The 13,774-nt window shown below is 37.6% G+C and overlaps 1 protein-coding gene across 2 annotated transcripts in view; it reads right to left on the bottom strand.

The window, feature by feature from the left end:
* BLOC1S5 (biogenesis of lysosomal organelles complex 1 subunit 5) overlaps window positions 1-13,774 on the bottom strand; it is a 98,857-nt gene that overhangs the window by 56,630 nt on the left and 28,453 nt on the right. For both annotated transcript variants that reach the window (XM_047859919.1, XM_047859918.1), the window contains exon 4: window positions 12,206-12,264. In XM_047859919.1, the coding sequence (XP_047715875.1) occupies window positions 12,206-12,264 (59 nt within the window). The remainder of the gene's footprint in view (window positions 1-12,205; window positions 12,265-13,774) is intronic.

The following is a 13,774-nucleotide window of genomic DNA, read 5'->3' as shown; positions in this document are numbered from 1 at the left end:
TTAAGATGTTGCTAAATACTGGTATGTCTATTTCATAGTTTCAGGATATTATGATATTTTATATATATACATATATCCATCCAACTAGCTTTTTCATAGAAGACAGATCATGTCTTGGCCTCACAGTCCAGGTGAAAAGAAGTTGAATGCTGACCAGTTTCTAATCCATTGAAAATCTAGTCTTGCTTTCTTAGCAAGAAGTTCTTAAAGTCATTCTATTTCATAGCCTCTCACTTTTAATAACAGTAAGTGCTATGCAAACTTGCATTCTTCATAGCAATCAGTAAAAACAAAAACAAAAAAAAATGGAAGGCAGTTTATACATTCATATACTGACAATCCCATACTCTTTATATACATAAAATTTGGCTACCTGGAAATAACATCTTCCTGAAATTTAGTGAGAACTATATGGTAAGACTTAATCCATCAAAAGAAAAAAAAGATACCAAGAAGTCCAATTACAAGCATTGTGGTGTTCCTGAAAAGCTCTTCTGATTTTGAATCTACTTACCTTACTTTACACATAATTCTTTTTTTTTATGTTTATTTATTTTTGAGAGAGAGAGACAGACAGACAGAACGTGAGTATGGGAGGGACAAGAGACAGGGAGACACAGAATCCGAAGCAAGCTCCAGGCTCCGAGCTGTCAGCACATAGCCTGATGCGGGGCTTGAACCCACAGACTGCAAGATCATGACCTGAGCTGAAGTCGGACACCCAACCAACTGAGCCACTCAGGCACCCCACTTTACACATAATTCCAACCGTTAGTTAACTGGGTTTCCAAAAGTATACCATATTAAATGTCACAAATCAGAAAAAAAATGCTGATAAATGAGACCGGAAGAAATGATAGGCATCAGCCTTACATATAGGGCAGGAGAACACAGATAACAAAAACTTAAAACACAGTCTTTGAGGGCATTTGGTACAGAAAACCACTCTCTTGGGGTGCTTAGGTGGCTCAGTCAGTTGAGTATCCAACTCTTGATTTCGGTTCAGGTCATGATCCCAGAGTTGTGGGATTGAGACCTGTGTTGGGCTCCGTGCTGAGTGGGGAGCCAGCTTAAATATTCTCTCTCCTGGGGCACCTGGGTGGCACAGTCGGTTAAGTGTCTGACTCTTGATCTCGGCTCAGGTCATGATCTCACAGTTTGTGAGTTTGGGCCCAGCATCAGGCTCTGTGCTGATGGTGCAGAGCCTGCTTGGGACTGTCTCTCCTTCTCTCTGCCCCTCCCCTGCCTGTGCCTTCTGTCTCTCTCTCTCGCAAAATAAACAAGCAAACAAATAAATAAGTCAAAGGTTCTCTCTGTCTCTCTCTCTCTCTCTCTCTCTCCTTCTACCGCTCTCCCTGTGCCCTCTCCCCTGCTCACATTCTCTCGCTCTAAAAAAAAAAAAAATAGATTAAAAAAAAAAAGAACATTCTCTTTCTCTTAATTCCCTGAGGACATCTCCATATTCACCATAATGTAAAACTGTATATTCTCAGTAATTCCTAATTCATAAAGAAAGTTAGTCTATAACATTTAGTAAATTTTTTGCAAAAATCAGGAAAGTATGAAATTATATATATATATATATATATATATATACACACACACACACACATATACAAATTTTTTTGATTCTTAAACTTATTATTTTCTTTGTGAAGCAGCATGTATACATAGTGTGGAGCACGTGCAGGCAGAGGAGGTCCTGGGGGTTCGGGGACATCATGGAGCCTCCTGCCCTCCCCAGGCTGCCACCTACTCTTAGAGCCCTGCAGGTCCCAAAGACCATGGGACTCAGAATCCATCTGCAAAACACATCAGCTGCTTAAACAAGTATGAAAGATGTTTTTAAAGATTTCCATCCAAGATAAAGTTATAAAAGTGGTGTACTTAAAGAAGATAAAACCTCAGCCTTGTGGTAAACTTGGCTAAAACTCCTAGACACATAAGGTTTTCCCGTATACGATAGCAGAAAATGCCCCAATTAGCTCTTACTTATCACTCAAGCAAAAGGTAAACAGTGTTCTAAGCCAATAGGCGTGAAGGTTATCCTAGGGTGTATCTACTCCAAATGTGAGGATATGCGACCTGGCCAGCTGTGACTTTACTGGACAAAATAACAAGGAGCTGAGCAGCTGCTTCATCAGAAGCAGCAGATATGCCTCCCAACAGACTGCCACAATACGTCCTCGGTGCCACCAAAGCCATTCTAATGCCAGCATGTGCCCCAGTTCATACACTTAGAAAATCCACAGATTTAGCTTGACGTGCCAATGAATCTGTTTATAATACAAAGAACTCTCAGAAATAAGGAAAAATCTTTTATAAATACTGAACTCACTGTACACTACCATCACCTGTGCCCATCACTTTCAAAAATAGCCATTCTGCTTTTATGTTCAATTAATGGGGTTCTACAGAAGACTTAGTCTGAAATAAGTATTCCTCTAATTAAAACACATCTGAAAAACAATCCCATCAAACTATCGTTACATTCAAACAGATTCATACAAGTCTAATAGGAAGTGATAGTTCCCCTACATACATACCAAATCCTTTCTCTAGGATCCTTTTTCCTGGCATTATTAGTAGTTCAATGAGTACTGAAGATTTTTTCCTGATGTTTATACAAACGTATTTCTTTAAGAACAACAAAATGAAGTCCTATTACATAGGATGGTCTGCAGCCTTCTCTTTTCAGTAACGACACAATATGTACGAAAGGCACAGCAACAGCAGGAGGGTGGGAGAGCTCTGCCCTGGGTGCAATCAATAAGAGAGTGTATTGTCTGTAGAGAATTTAAATCAATGACACAAACAAATGAAAGACTGTGTTTTATCATCAGCAGGCACTGACAATACTGAAAAATGCTGGTGATAAAATACTCCTAAACCAAAAATCTCTCTTTGGTCTAAAGCTCTACATAATTACTGAGGTTACTGTCGAATTTTAATAATATGTTTCAAATTAACACATTTCTATTGTTTATCCTTTAATAAGTTTTGTGTTTTACACTGAAGTTAATTTAGAGGACTTCTAGTTATATAGCCCGTCCCAGACAAAGGTGAAGTCGGCTATACAGGTTTATTTAAAAAGCAAATTCCTGGGGCGCCTGGGTGGCGCAGTCGGTTAAGCGTCCGACTTCAGCCAGGTCACGATCTCGCGGTCCGTGAGTTTGAGCCCCGCGTCGGGCTCTGGGCTGATGGCTCGGAGCCTGGAGCCTGTTTCCGATTCTGTGTCTCCCTCTCTCTCTGCCCCTCCCCCATTCATGCTCTGTCTCTGTCCCAAAAATAAATAAAAACGTTGAAAAAAAAAAAAATTTTAAAAAGCAAATTCCTAATAATTCAGAATCATTTAAGCTTTCTTTAGATGCTCAGCCCCTCCAACTCCCTGGGAGTAATGAAATATTACTGCACTTAAATAATGAGAGTAGAGCAACTGCAGATGAAACCTGAATTAGTTCCAATCCATTATTCTACATTATCTTTTCTTGGTACTTAAACTTGCATATGTTTTTATTTGTACTTAAACTTTTTTATACTGTGGGGACATTGGGAACCACTAGAATAGTTGCCAAAGAAACAAAGACAGTATTGCAATTTCTGGAATTGATCGTGACATGTGATTTTTATAAAGCTCTTCCAGACTTTATGCTTAAAACTTTTCTGAACTATGTATCTATTGCTTCATGTGAGAAATTTTTCAAAATTATAAAAAAAGCATTTTTAACCAACTATGACTCAAACCTGATTGATAAATCCGTCAATACTATTTAAATAGTCAAAGATCAAATTAGATGAAGTTATTAATAAATTTGCATAAGAATCAAAAGCAAACTAAAATATTATTACTCATTACCATAACATTAATTTGGATAATAGGTGCTTCCTTTTTTTAAAAAAAAAATAATTGATGTACTTAAATTTATTAATCTCTTCTTTTTTTCTTTTGGTGGTGTAATATTTCTTAAATTTTTAATTTTTTTTTTACCGGTGTGACTACATACATAAAGTTAAAAAGAACACCACCTGCATTTTTTTTTCTTGTTATTATTCTTTAACATCAGGTTTATTAATTAAAAATAATTTTGTTGGGGGGATGTTAAAACCAGGTCTATTCTAGGTATAAAATATTGTACATACACTGCTCCTATAGACCAATTTCCAAGGTCACACAGTGAGAACAGGGTAGAGTAAGGTTAAAAATCCAGTTTTCTACTCTTTTTGCTATATAATGCTATTTAAATGAAATATTTAAATTATTAGTCTCTCAGGATCAGCAATGTTTTAAAAATGACAGAAACTAATAAGTATTTTACATTCCAGTTTCAAAAGTAATTAAGAGCTTTAAAAAACCTGACTGAATATGCCTGAATAGGCAGAAAAAAAAATCCATAGGCACACACTGTGTACCACCCACTTGGGGACTTATATGTGGGACTCCTGCTAATTTTGAAAACAAAGGTAGAACTAACTTTGCACTAGTTTTTCTTTTTCTAGCAAGAGGTCATATGAAAAAGCATGTGGCATTAAAAATCAAGTCACCCCAGACCAGACGAGTTCACTGGTGATACTACCAAACATTTAAAGAAGAATGAACATTAATCCTTCTCCAACTCTTCAAATAACTGAAGAGGAGGGAAGACTTCCCAACTCATTCTACGAGGCCATCAATGTCTTGAGACCAAAGCTAGACAAAGACACTATAAGAAAAAAGAACTGCAGATCAATATTCCTGATGAATACTAGTAAGCTGAATTCAACAGCATATTAAAAGGATCATACACCATAAACAAGTGTTTTTGGACCATAAGGATGGTTCAATACATGCAAATCAATAAATGAAATATACTACATCAACACAATGAAGGGGGAAAAACACAAAATCATGTCAATCTCTGCAGAAAACACATTTGACAAAGTTCAAGACCCTTACATGATAAAAACACTGCACAAACTAGTAATAGAAGGAAACTATCTCAACATAATAAAGGCCATAGGTGAAAAACTCACAGTTAACCTCATATCCAGTGGTGAAGAACTGAAAGCTTTCCCTCCAGTATCAGGAAGGAGACAGCGATTCTGCTTTTACCACTTCTACTCAACATAGTATTAGAAGTCCTGGCCAGGGCAATTTGGAGAGAGGGGGAGGGGGACGGGGAGAGGGAGGGAGAGGGGGAGGGGGAGAGAGCAAGCATCCAAATCGGAAAGAAAGAAGTAAAATTACCTGTTCTTACAGACAACATGATATTATATGTAGAAAACCAGAAGATTGCAACAAAGAACTTACTAGAATAAACAAAGTCAGCAAATTTTACAGGATACAAAATCAATACTCAAAAATCAGTGCATTTCCATACTCTAACAATGAACAATCCAAAAAAGGTATTAAGAAAATTCCATTTACAACAGTATTGAAAAGAATAAAGTATTTGGGAATGAATTTAACCAAGGAGGAAAAAAGATACACACTGATAACTATAAAACATTCCTGAAATTAAAGAATTTCAGGAAATTTAAAGAAATTAAAGACACAGTCATTGGAAAGTCATCTCATGTTCATGGACTGGAAGACTTAATGTAGTTAAGATGTCAGCACTATCCAAAGTGATTTGCAGGGTCAATGGCATCCTTATTAAAATTCCAATAATGTTTTTTGCAGAAATAGAAGAATTCATCCTAAAATTTGTATGAAATCTCAAGTGACACCAGATAGCCAAATCAATCCTGAAAAAAAGAATGAAGTTGGTTTCACACTCTATTAACCATGTGTCCAGGAGGCTTTGACATCTGGGACCCTTTTCGCCCTGGAGAGACTGTCCCTCTCAGGGCCAGCCTATTCCTAGAGATAGTAAACAACTCCCCCACAGCATACCTTTTATATGCAAGCTAACCAGCCCAGAGCCTATACCCCAACCACGCTCTCACCCTCTGGGCCACTATCCACCTGCCCTAATCACACAAGGCCAGATAGCCAGGGAGAGCCCTATGCCCCAGAGTCTGCTGAAATCATTCAAATTAGCCAATCCTGAACCTGCTAATCCTGCCTCACATGTTCCTTCCTGCTGCAACTACAATAACCTATTTTCCCCGCTCTCTGCCTCCTGACTAACTCTGGTGCTTCCTCATAGGGTCCCATGTGCATGGCAGGCATCCTCTTCTTGGGAACTATGAGTAACAAACAACCTTTGCATGGCAACCACCCCCTATCTGTTGGCCTCACCATATCTGAATAATAATAAAACCTACATTTTATAAAATACATTTCCTGATTTCAAAACTTACCACGAAGCTACTATAATCAAAATAGTGTGGTACTGCCACAGAGATAGAGAGACCATCAGAATAGAAGAATTAAGAAATAAACCCCTGCATATAAGGTCAAGTAATTTTTGATAAGGGTGTCAAAACCATTCAATAGGGAAAGGGCAATCCTTTCAACAAATGGTGCTGGGAAAACTGGATATCCACATGCAAATAAAAATGAAAATGGACCTTTGCATCATATACAAAAATTACTCAAAATGGGTCAAAGATCTAAATGTTAAGTCCTAAAACTATAAAATTCTTAGAAGAGAGGGATGCTTCAAGAAAGACATTGGATTTGGCAATGACTTATTTGTTAGAACACCAAAAGGATAGACAACAAAAGTAAAAATAAACTGAACTTCATCAAAATTAAAAACTTTTGTGTATCAAATGACTCTATGAACAGACTGAAAGTCAACCCATAGAATGGGAGAACATGTTTGTAAATCATATATATGATAAAGGGTTAATATCCAAACTATATAAAGAACTCCTACAATTCAACAACAACAAAAACAATCTGGTTTAAAAAATGGACAAAGGACTTGAATGAACGTTTCTAGAAAGAAGATACACAAACAGCCAATAAGCAAAGGAAAAGATACTCAACATCATTAATCCTTAAAGAAATGCAAATTGAAACCATAAGAGACCATCTCACACCCATCAGGACTGCTGCTACCAAAGAAACAGAAAATAACAAGTTGACCAGGATGTGAAGAAAATGGAACCCTTGTGCACTGCTGAAGGGACTATAAAGTAGTGCAGCTGCCATGGAAAACAGGAAATTTTCCTCAGAAAATTAAAAACAGAATTACCATTTCATCCAGTAAGTCCACTTTTGAATATATACCCAGAAGAACCATGAACTCATGTTAAAAGCAGTGTTATTCACAAAAGCGAAAAGGTGGAAGCAACCCAAGTAGCCACAAATGAACAGATACACAAATATGGAATATACATATAACGGAATACTAGTCATCCTTAAAAAGGAATGAAATTCTGATACTTGCTACAACACAGACGAACCCTGAAGACACTATATTAGAGAAATAAGCCAGTCACAAAAAGATAATGTTGTATGATTCCACTTAGAAAAGGTGCCAAGAGTAGTCAAATTATAGAGACAGAAAGTAGAATGGTGGTCGCCAGGAATGGAGGGGGAGGGTGGGGATGGGGAGCTAGTGTTCCATGAGCACAGAGTCTCAGCTGGGGAAGATAAAAAGTTCTGGAAATGGATGGTAGTAATGACTGTAGAACAACAGGAGTATACTTAATGCCACAGATTTGCACACTTAAAAATAGTTAAAATTTATGTTCTGTGTATTTTACCACAACAAAAAAATTCTCAAATCAGGTTTCAGAGTGTTCCTCCTAAATGAAATCAACTGCATTTCTTAAGTAAGTGGATACGTTTGTTTTTCTCAAGATAAAATTAGAAAATGCCAACTTTAAAAAAATAATGAGGGGCTTCCGGGGGGCTCAGTTGGTTAAGCCTCCAACTTTGGCTCAGGTTGGGATCTGATGGTTCATGGGTTTGAGCTCTGCATCAGGCTCTGTGCTGACAGTTCAGAACCTGCAGCCTGCTTCGGATTCTGTCTCCCTCTCTTCCAGCCCCTCCCCCACTCATGCTCTGTCTCTCTTTCCCTTTCTCTCTCAAAAAGTAAACATAAAAAAAAGAAAATGAAGAGAAAGTTTATTAATACACCATAACTGTGTACCAGAAGTACTTAGCTCTAATGATTTTATCTCTTTCTACAAGAGAGAAAGAAATAGTAATAAAAATTGGCTTACATATACCTCTTTAGAGATAAATTTAAACAGGTCTATAAATGAACTCTGGCATACATAAAAGGTTTGCATATATTATGTCTAAGCGATTCTTAACTGGGGTGGGGGGAGGTGGATTTTGACCCTCTTGTCCCTCAAATTTTTGGTTATCACAGCACAAGAGGACGGGCTACTGGCATCTAGTGGGTAAAGGCCAAGGATGCTGCTAAACATCCCACAAAGCACAGGACAGCTTCCACAACAAAGAATTATCTGTTCCAAAATGTCAATACTGCAGAGGCTGGGAAACCCTAGTCTAAGGGAAAACCCCGAATAAGCCAATGAAAGTCTAAGGCCCTTTCAAACATCTGTCAATAATACGCTGTCACTAATTTTACCTATGCCATACACCAACAAATAAAGAATTTAATTCATTTAGTAAGAAGTGTCAGAATAACTGCCATCAGTAAGGATTTTAAATAGAATACTACATACTGATCTATTTGTATTTTTAAGCTCTATCAAGAATAATGTATATGCTATTTCACTGCTCTCATGAAAAAAATCATGCAGGGGTATAACCAAATCTAATAAATTTCTAGAGACAAGATGAATTAAAGGATTCATGTTTATTTTATTATCACGTCCAGTCTGGTTGAATACGGCTTCACAAACTGACACTTGTGCACGAACCTAAGTTTAAACTACTTACAGATATTAACAGCTCGTTTCCCTTGATGGAATATTTTTCAGAGTCAGTGAATTTTCTAAGCTAGTTGTATTTTCATTTCGCTACTCTTAACGCTAGCTTCCAAAATGCAGCTTTGCGTTAGTGGGTAGGTTTTCAAGACATATGTCAAATAACTGGGGAATGTGCATTTATTGTTCTTCTGAATGTACTTTTAGGTATCAATTGTGGGAAGTGTAATTTGGATGAATGACGTTTATCATAATTTACTTCCCACAGAATTCCACAAATTGTCTTGACATAAAAGAATTAATGATTAATGGCAATAGTCTATTTTATTCCATTACTACTCCCATCTTTCTTTGTCCTGAGAGGTATTCAAACATACAAAATGTAGCCAAGAGTATAACCAAGGGCAACAATTACCATTAGATTGTAAAATGAAGCTACAGGTCGATTTTGCTTTGTACACCTTTGCTAGATAAAACATTAAACTTTATGTCTACATCTTTTATATATATATATATGTAATCTGAAACCTCTGCCATGTCAGTTTCAGCAAAAACCAGATAGAGCAGTAAAAAAAAAAAGTCCTTAAAGATACATATTTCAAATATTCTGCTAATTAGAGAAGTACTAGAAAAGAAACAAAGACTAAAAGTTTATTGCCCTGAAAGGATATAAGGAATTTTTACTTTTCTCTGAGCTCTGAGAAATACATTTTTGTGTAACTTTCAGCTGGTTAATTTTATTAAATGATTGTGAGAAAATAATCAGAACAGATTCTTTTTTTTTTTTTTTTAACGTTTATTTATTTTTGAGACAGAGAGAGACAGAACATGAACAGGGGAGGAGCAGAGAGAGAGGGAGACAGAATCTGAAACAGGCTCCAGGCTCCGAGCTGTCAGCACAGAGCCCGACGCGGGGCTCGAACTCACAGACCGTGAGATCATGACCTGAGCCGAAGTCAGATGCTTAACCGACCAAGCCACCCAGGCGCCCCTAGAACAGATTCTTATACATGTAGGTTTCATACTAATGGCATACTAATTCTTAGTGAAACACATTTCAGTACATTGTACTGAATGTGTATTCCACATTAAAAAATGGTTTAGTAACATTCTCTGACATAATACCTATAAGAAGTATATTTAAGGTCAACATAATCTAAGGGCTTTTATTATTTCTTGAGGCCATTTTTTTTTTCTTTCAAACCATGTGATGGTATCTTAGTATCTTTTAATTACAAAATCATGAATGGGCAGGATTCTCAATGCTTCACCAACTCTAACCAGACCACAGCAGGGCTCTTATCCGCACAGTGAACACCTGCACCTTAAACAAATGACTGGGCTGGCAGGGGAGAAATGGTGCCTTACATTTGGAATGAGAGACAATCTGCAAAGCTGTTTCATGTAGATTACGTAATACAATTTATCTGGTAAGGACAGAATCAACCTATCAGGTAAGTAAAACCGGTATTTATTTTGCAGATGAGGAGCTGGAAGGGCAAGGACCTGTCCAAGGGCAAACAGCTGGCTGACAAAAGGAACTACCACAAGTAGAAGATGCCAGTTACTTCTTCACCTAAGCCGGTCATTCTCCTGCCTATATACATTTAATACACCAAATGTGATAAAAGTTCCAAATGACAAGAGGAACTATTCCAATTATAATTTTAGGTTATGGTCAAGAATGACAAAAATTGACATTTAATCACAATCATAACTGCACTGACAATGTCTTAGGAAGACCAATAATGTGTGAGTGCACATTCACGTGAATCTGCTTAAATCACATAGCAACGTGCTACCACAACTCTTTTTTATTTTATTTTGAAAACCAAGAGAATTGCTTATTTACAGGAATAGCCAGTACAGCCAGCGTTCTATCCACTAGTATTTCTGTTTAAACAGAAATACTCCTGATGCCCTCAACAACAAACCGTTCAATACCGCATTCAAGACTCTACAATTAACTCTGGAAATACCCATTTAGATACTCTACATACCAGCTGCGTGAGACTGCTGACTTCTCACATCTTTTACCTTTGCTTACACTGTATCCCTCGCCCTACAGTATCTTTCTTCCCATCCTCTATCAAACTGAGTTCCTATCAAACTTGAGTCCCTACTCAAGGCTGGGCTTGAATGTCACCATCTTCTGAATACGTTAGCCAAGATCCTACAAAGTTCTTCGGAACTTGATCACAGCTCTTAGTTTATCCTACATTGCACTAGTGTTAGTGGTTTGGGGCTCCCTCTTCTAGACTGCTAGTTCCTGAGTGTATGAACTGCCTTACACTTAACAAATTGAAATATCCCCACTGGCACCTTGCAGAGGAGAGAACTAAAGAAACACATCCGGTGTCAGCTGGCATGGCCTATGTAAGGTCCTGTGCTTGTCTTTACAGTGTTCTCTGGACATGATGCAAGCATGACACCGTAACAGATGATCCTGCCCGTGGCCTTGCCTTGCCATTTTATCAACACGCTCAATGGCCCTGCTTCCTGACCCAGCCTGCTGTGACCTTACACCTCTCGGGCAGCCTTCCCACCTGCCTGAAATGTTTAGTCCTTTCACTAAGGCCTAATTCACCAAATTGCTGAATTTTAAACTCTGTATCAATATTTAGAGTTGAGCAGAGGGTACAGCAATGTAAACTCTGACATGGTTTATTCCACTGTATTTTTATATACAGTGCAGATCTGAACTATTATTGTGGATTAACCACAGCACATTCCAGAGAAATGGAGATAGCAACACTTATTTACCCATAAAAGATACTATATTCAGAGTGACTCAGTATTATCAGCATTTCTTAAAAAGTGTATCTTTATTAGTTCAGAACAATGAATAAGTTATAAAAATACTTTATGGAAACTGTAAGTGAAAATAGCAAATGATCACAGGACCTTAAATTCTTGTGTTGTTTTTCTACATCTAAACTTACTTAAGATATACTTTCAATAAGCAAAGCACTACCCAGCAAGTGTTTCGCATACTCTTATGACTATTCATTAAGTAACCCATCCACGGGCATGAATGCTTCCTTTTCTAGAAGAAATACACATAACATACTCATCAGTGCTTCAGGCTCAAAGAAAAGATTTATATTCCCAATCTGGTAGGCATTTTTTGTTCCATGTAAAAGTCTTATTCTCTCTCCTCAATGAGACAAATACTGCTTTCAGGGAATAGTTGGAAATGTTGAAAAGGAAAAAAAAAAAAAGATCTGCAATTTGAATTATAAAAATATGGGTGGTACAATCAAGTGTTCATACCTCCTGAACACATCTTCAATGAATTAGCCATTTTTAAACTTTTTAAATCACTGCATAAAGAAAACAAATTCAGAGACTTTTTAAATGAAAAGCAACTGCTAATAATATGATGATAATAGGAGTTGTAGGTCCCATTATCCAAATGATGTACTTTTACCTTCTTTCGTTCCTGCTCCTTCTGTTGGAGTCTACAGACTGCGTCAGAAGCTGTTTGCACTGAAATAAAACAGACAATGGGTTTTCAATCAGCAGCCCTTGTTCAAGACTTAGCTAAAAGAAACACCCCCAAAACTTGAATTGTTTTAGATCTCAAGAAACTATGCAAAAAAACTGATATTATTTTGGTTGTGATAGGCTGGCTAGAAGGGAAAAAAGAAGCTTTGCCAATATATTTAGGATGTCATAATTAGAACCAACATCATTCATGAGCTTTGAGGTATAAGCCAAGGGCATTTAGGTACTAATTCCAATGACAAGTTGTCAACAATGACTTCAGAATTCTCCAAAAAGATATAAAATGCCTGGTAAATTTATCATTACATTCTCATTATGTCTACAATGTCTCTCTGATTCATTAGCCCTCCCTCTCCCTTTTTCTCATTCATACAAACTTCTCTCTTGCAGGCAGTACTTGGTACCCACAAGGCTTCAACAACTTCCCATTCCTGCTTCTGCTCTTGCCTGCTAGTTCATCCTGACTGCCACTGCCAGATTCAAATAAATTTCTCTGGACTGTTTCCTTCGAGTGACTTCCCTTTCTAATGAACCACAACTGCTCATGGTAATTATTAGAGTTATTTATTATCACTATGTGCCTAGACCTGTCCTAAGTACTTTCCATGTATTACTCCTCTCAATCCCATCTTCCTAAATTAGGAGAGGATCACTATCCCATTTCACAGATTTCTGGCATCTGTAAAAACCTGAGGTACAAACAGTAGGTAATATGACTAATAAGTGCAGAAAGCAGGTTGTAAGGGGCGCCTGGGTGGCTCAGTCAGTAGAGCGTCCGACTTCAGCTCAGGTCATGATCTCAAGGTTCGTGAGTTCGAGTCCCATGGCGGGCTCTGTGTGGACAGCTCAGAGCCTGGAGCCTGCTTCAGATTCTGTGTCTCCCTCTCTCTCTGCCCCTTCCCCACTTGCATTCTGTCTCTCTCTCTCAAAAACTGAATAAAAATTTTTTAAATTTTTTCAAAAATAAATACAATCAGATCCCTGCCTCTAAAGGCATGGCTCATACCCTCAACATTCTCCTCTTGTGATCTCATCAATGAAACTGGTTTTCATCCATTAGTTCTTCAGACCTCTTCATTTACTGAACCCATTTTATTTCTGTATACAAATGTTTTCACTGTTTTGCACGCAGGTGACAGGGAGCTGTAGTCAAATGTAGAGTTGAGCACTTAGTTGTGTAACTTGCATGTTTGCTTGCTCACTCATTCACTTGCCAAATACCGAGTGAGCATTTGCTATGAGCCAGGCACTGTCACTGTTGCTTTTCCTAACACCTCAGCACCTCAGTTCGTCATTTGTAAAATTAATGGAACAACTAATGAGAGGACTTCAGAACCGACATTAAATGAGATAACAGAGTGGGTACTAGGCTGACAAGTAATTTAAATATTAATAGCACTTAGAGCAGTTCCTCACACATTGTAAGCAGTCAAGGAAGGTTGTTATTACTATTATTCTACTTACTATCCCTACTGAAAATGCTTTCCTTAGT

The sequence above is a fragment of the Prionailurus viverrinus genome, chromosome B2 (assembly GCF_022837055.1).
Source record: "Prionailurus viverrinus isolate Anna chromosome B2, UM_Priviv_1.0, whole genome shotgun sequence".
NCBI classification, from domain to species: Eukaryota; Metazoa; Chordata; class Mammalia; order Carnivora; family Felidae; genus Prionailurus; species Prionailurus viverrinus.
Note: the sequence above shows the minus strand (reverse complement) of the source record. Positions and strands in the feature narration are given on the sequence as shown.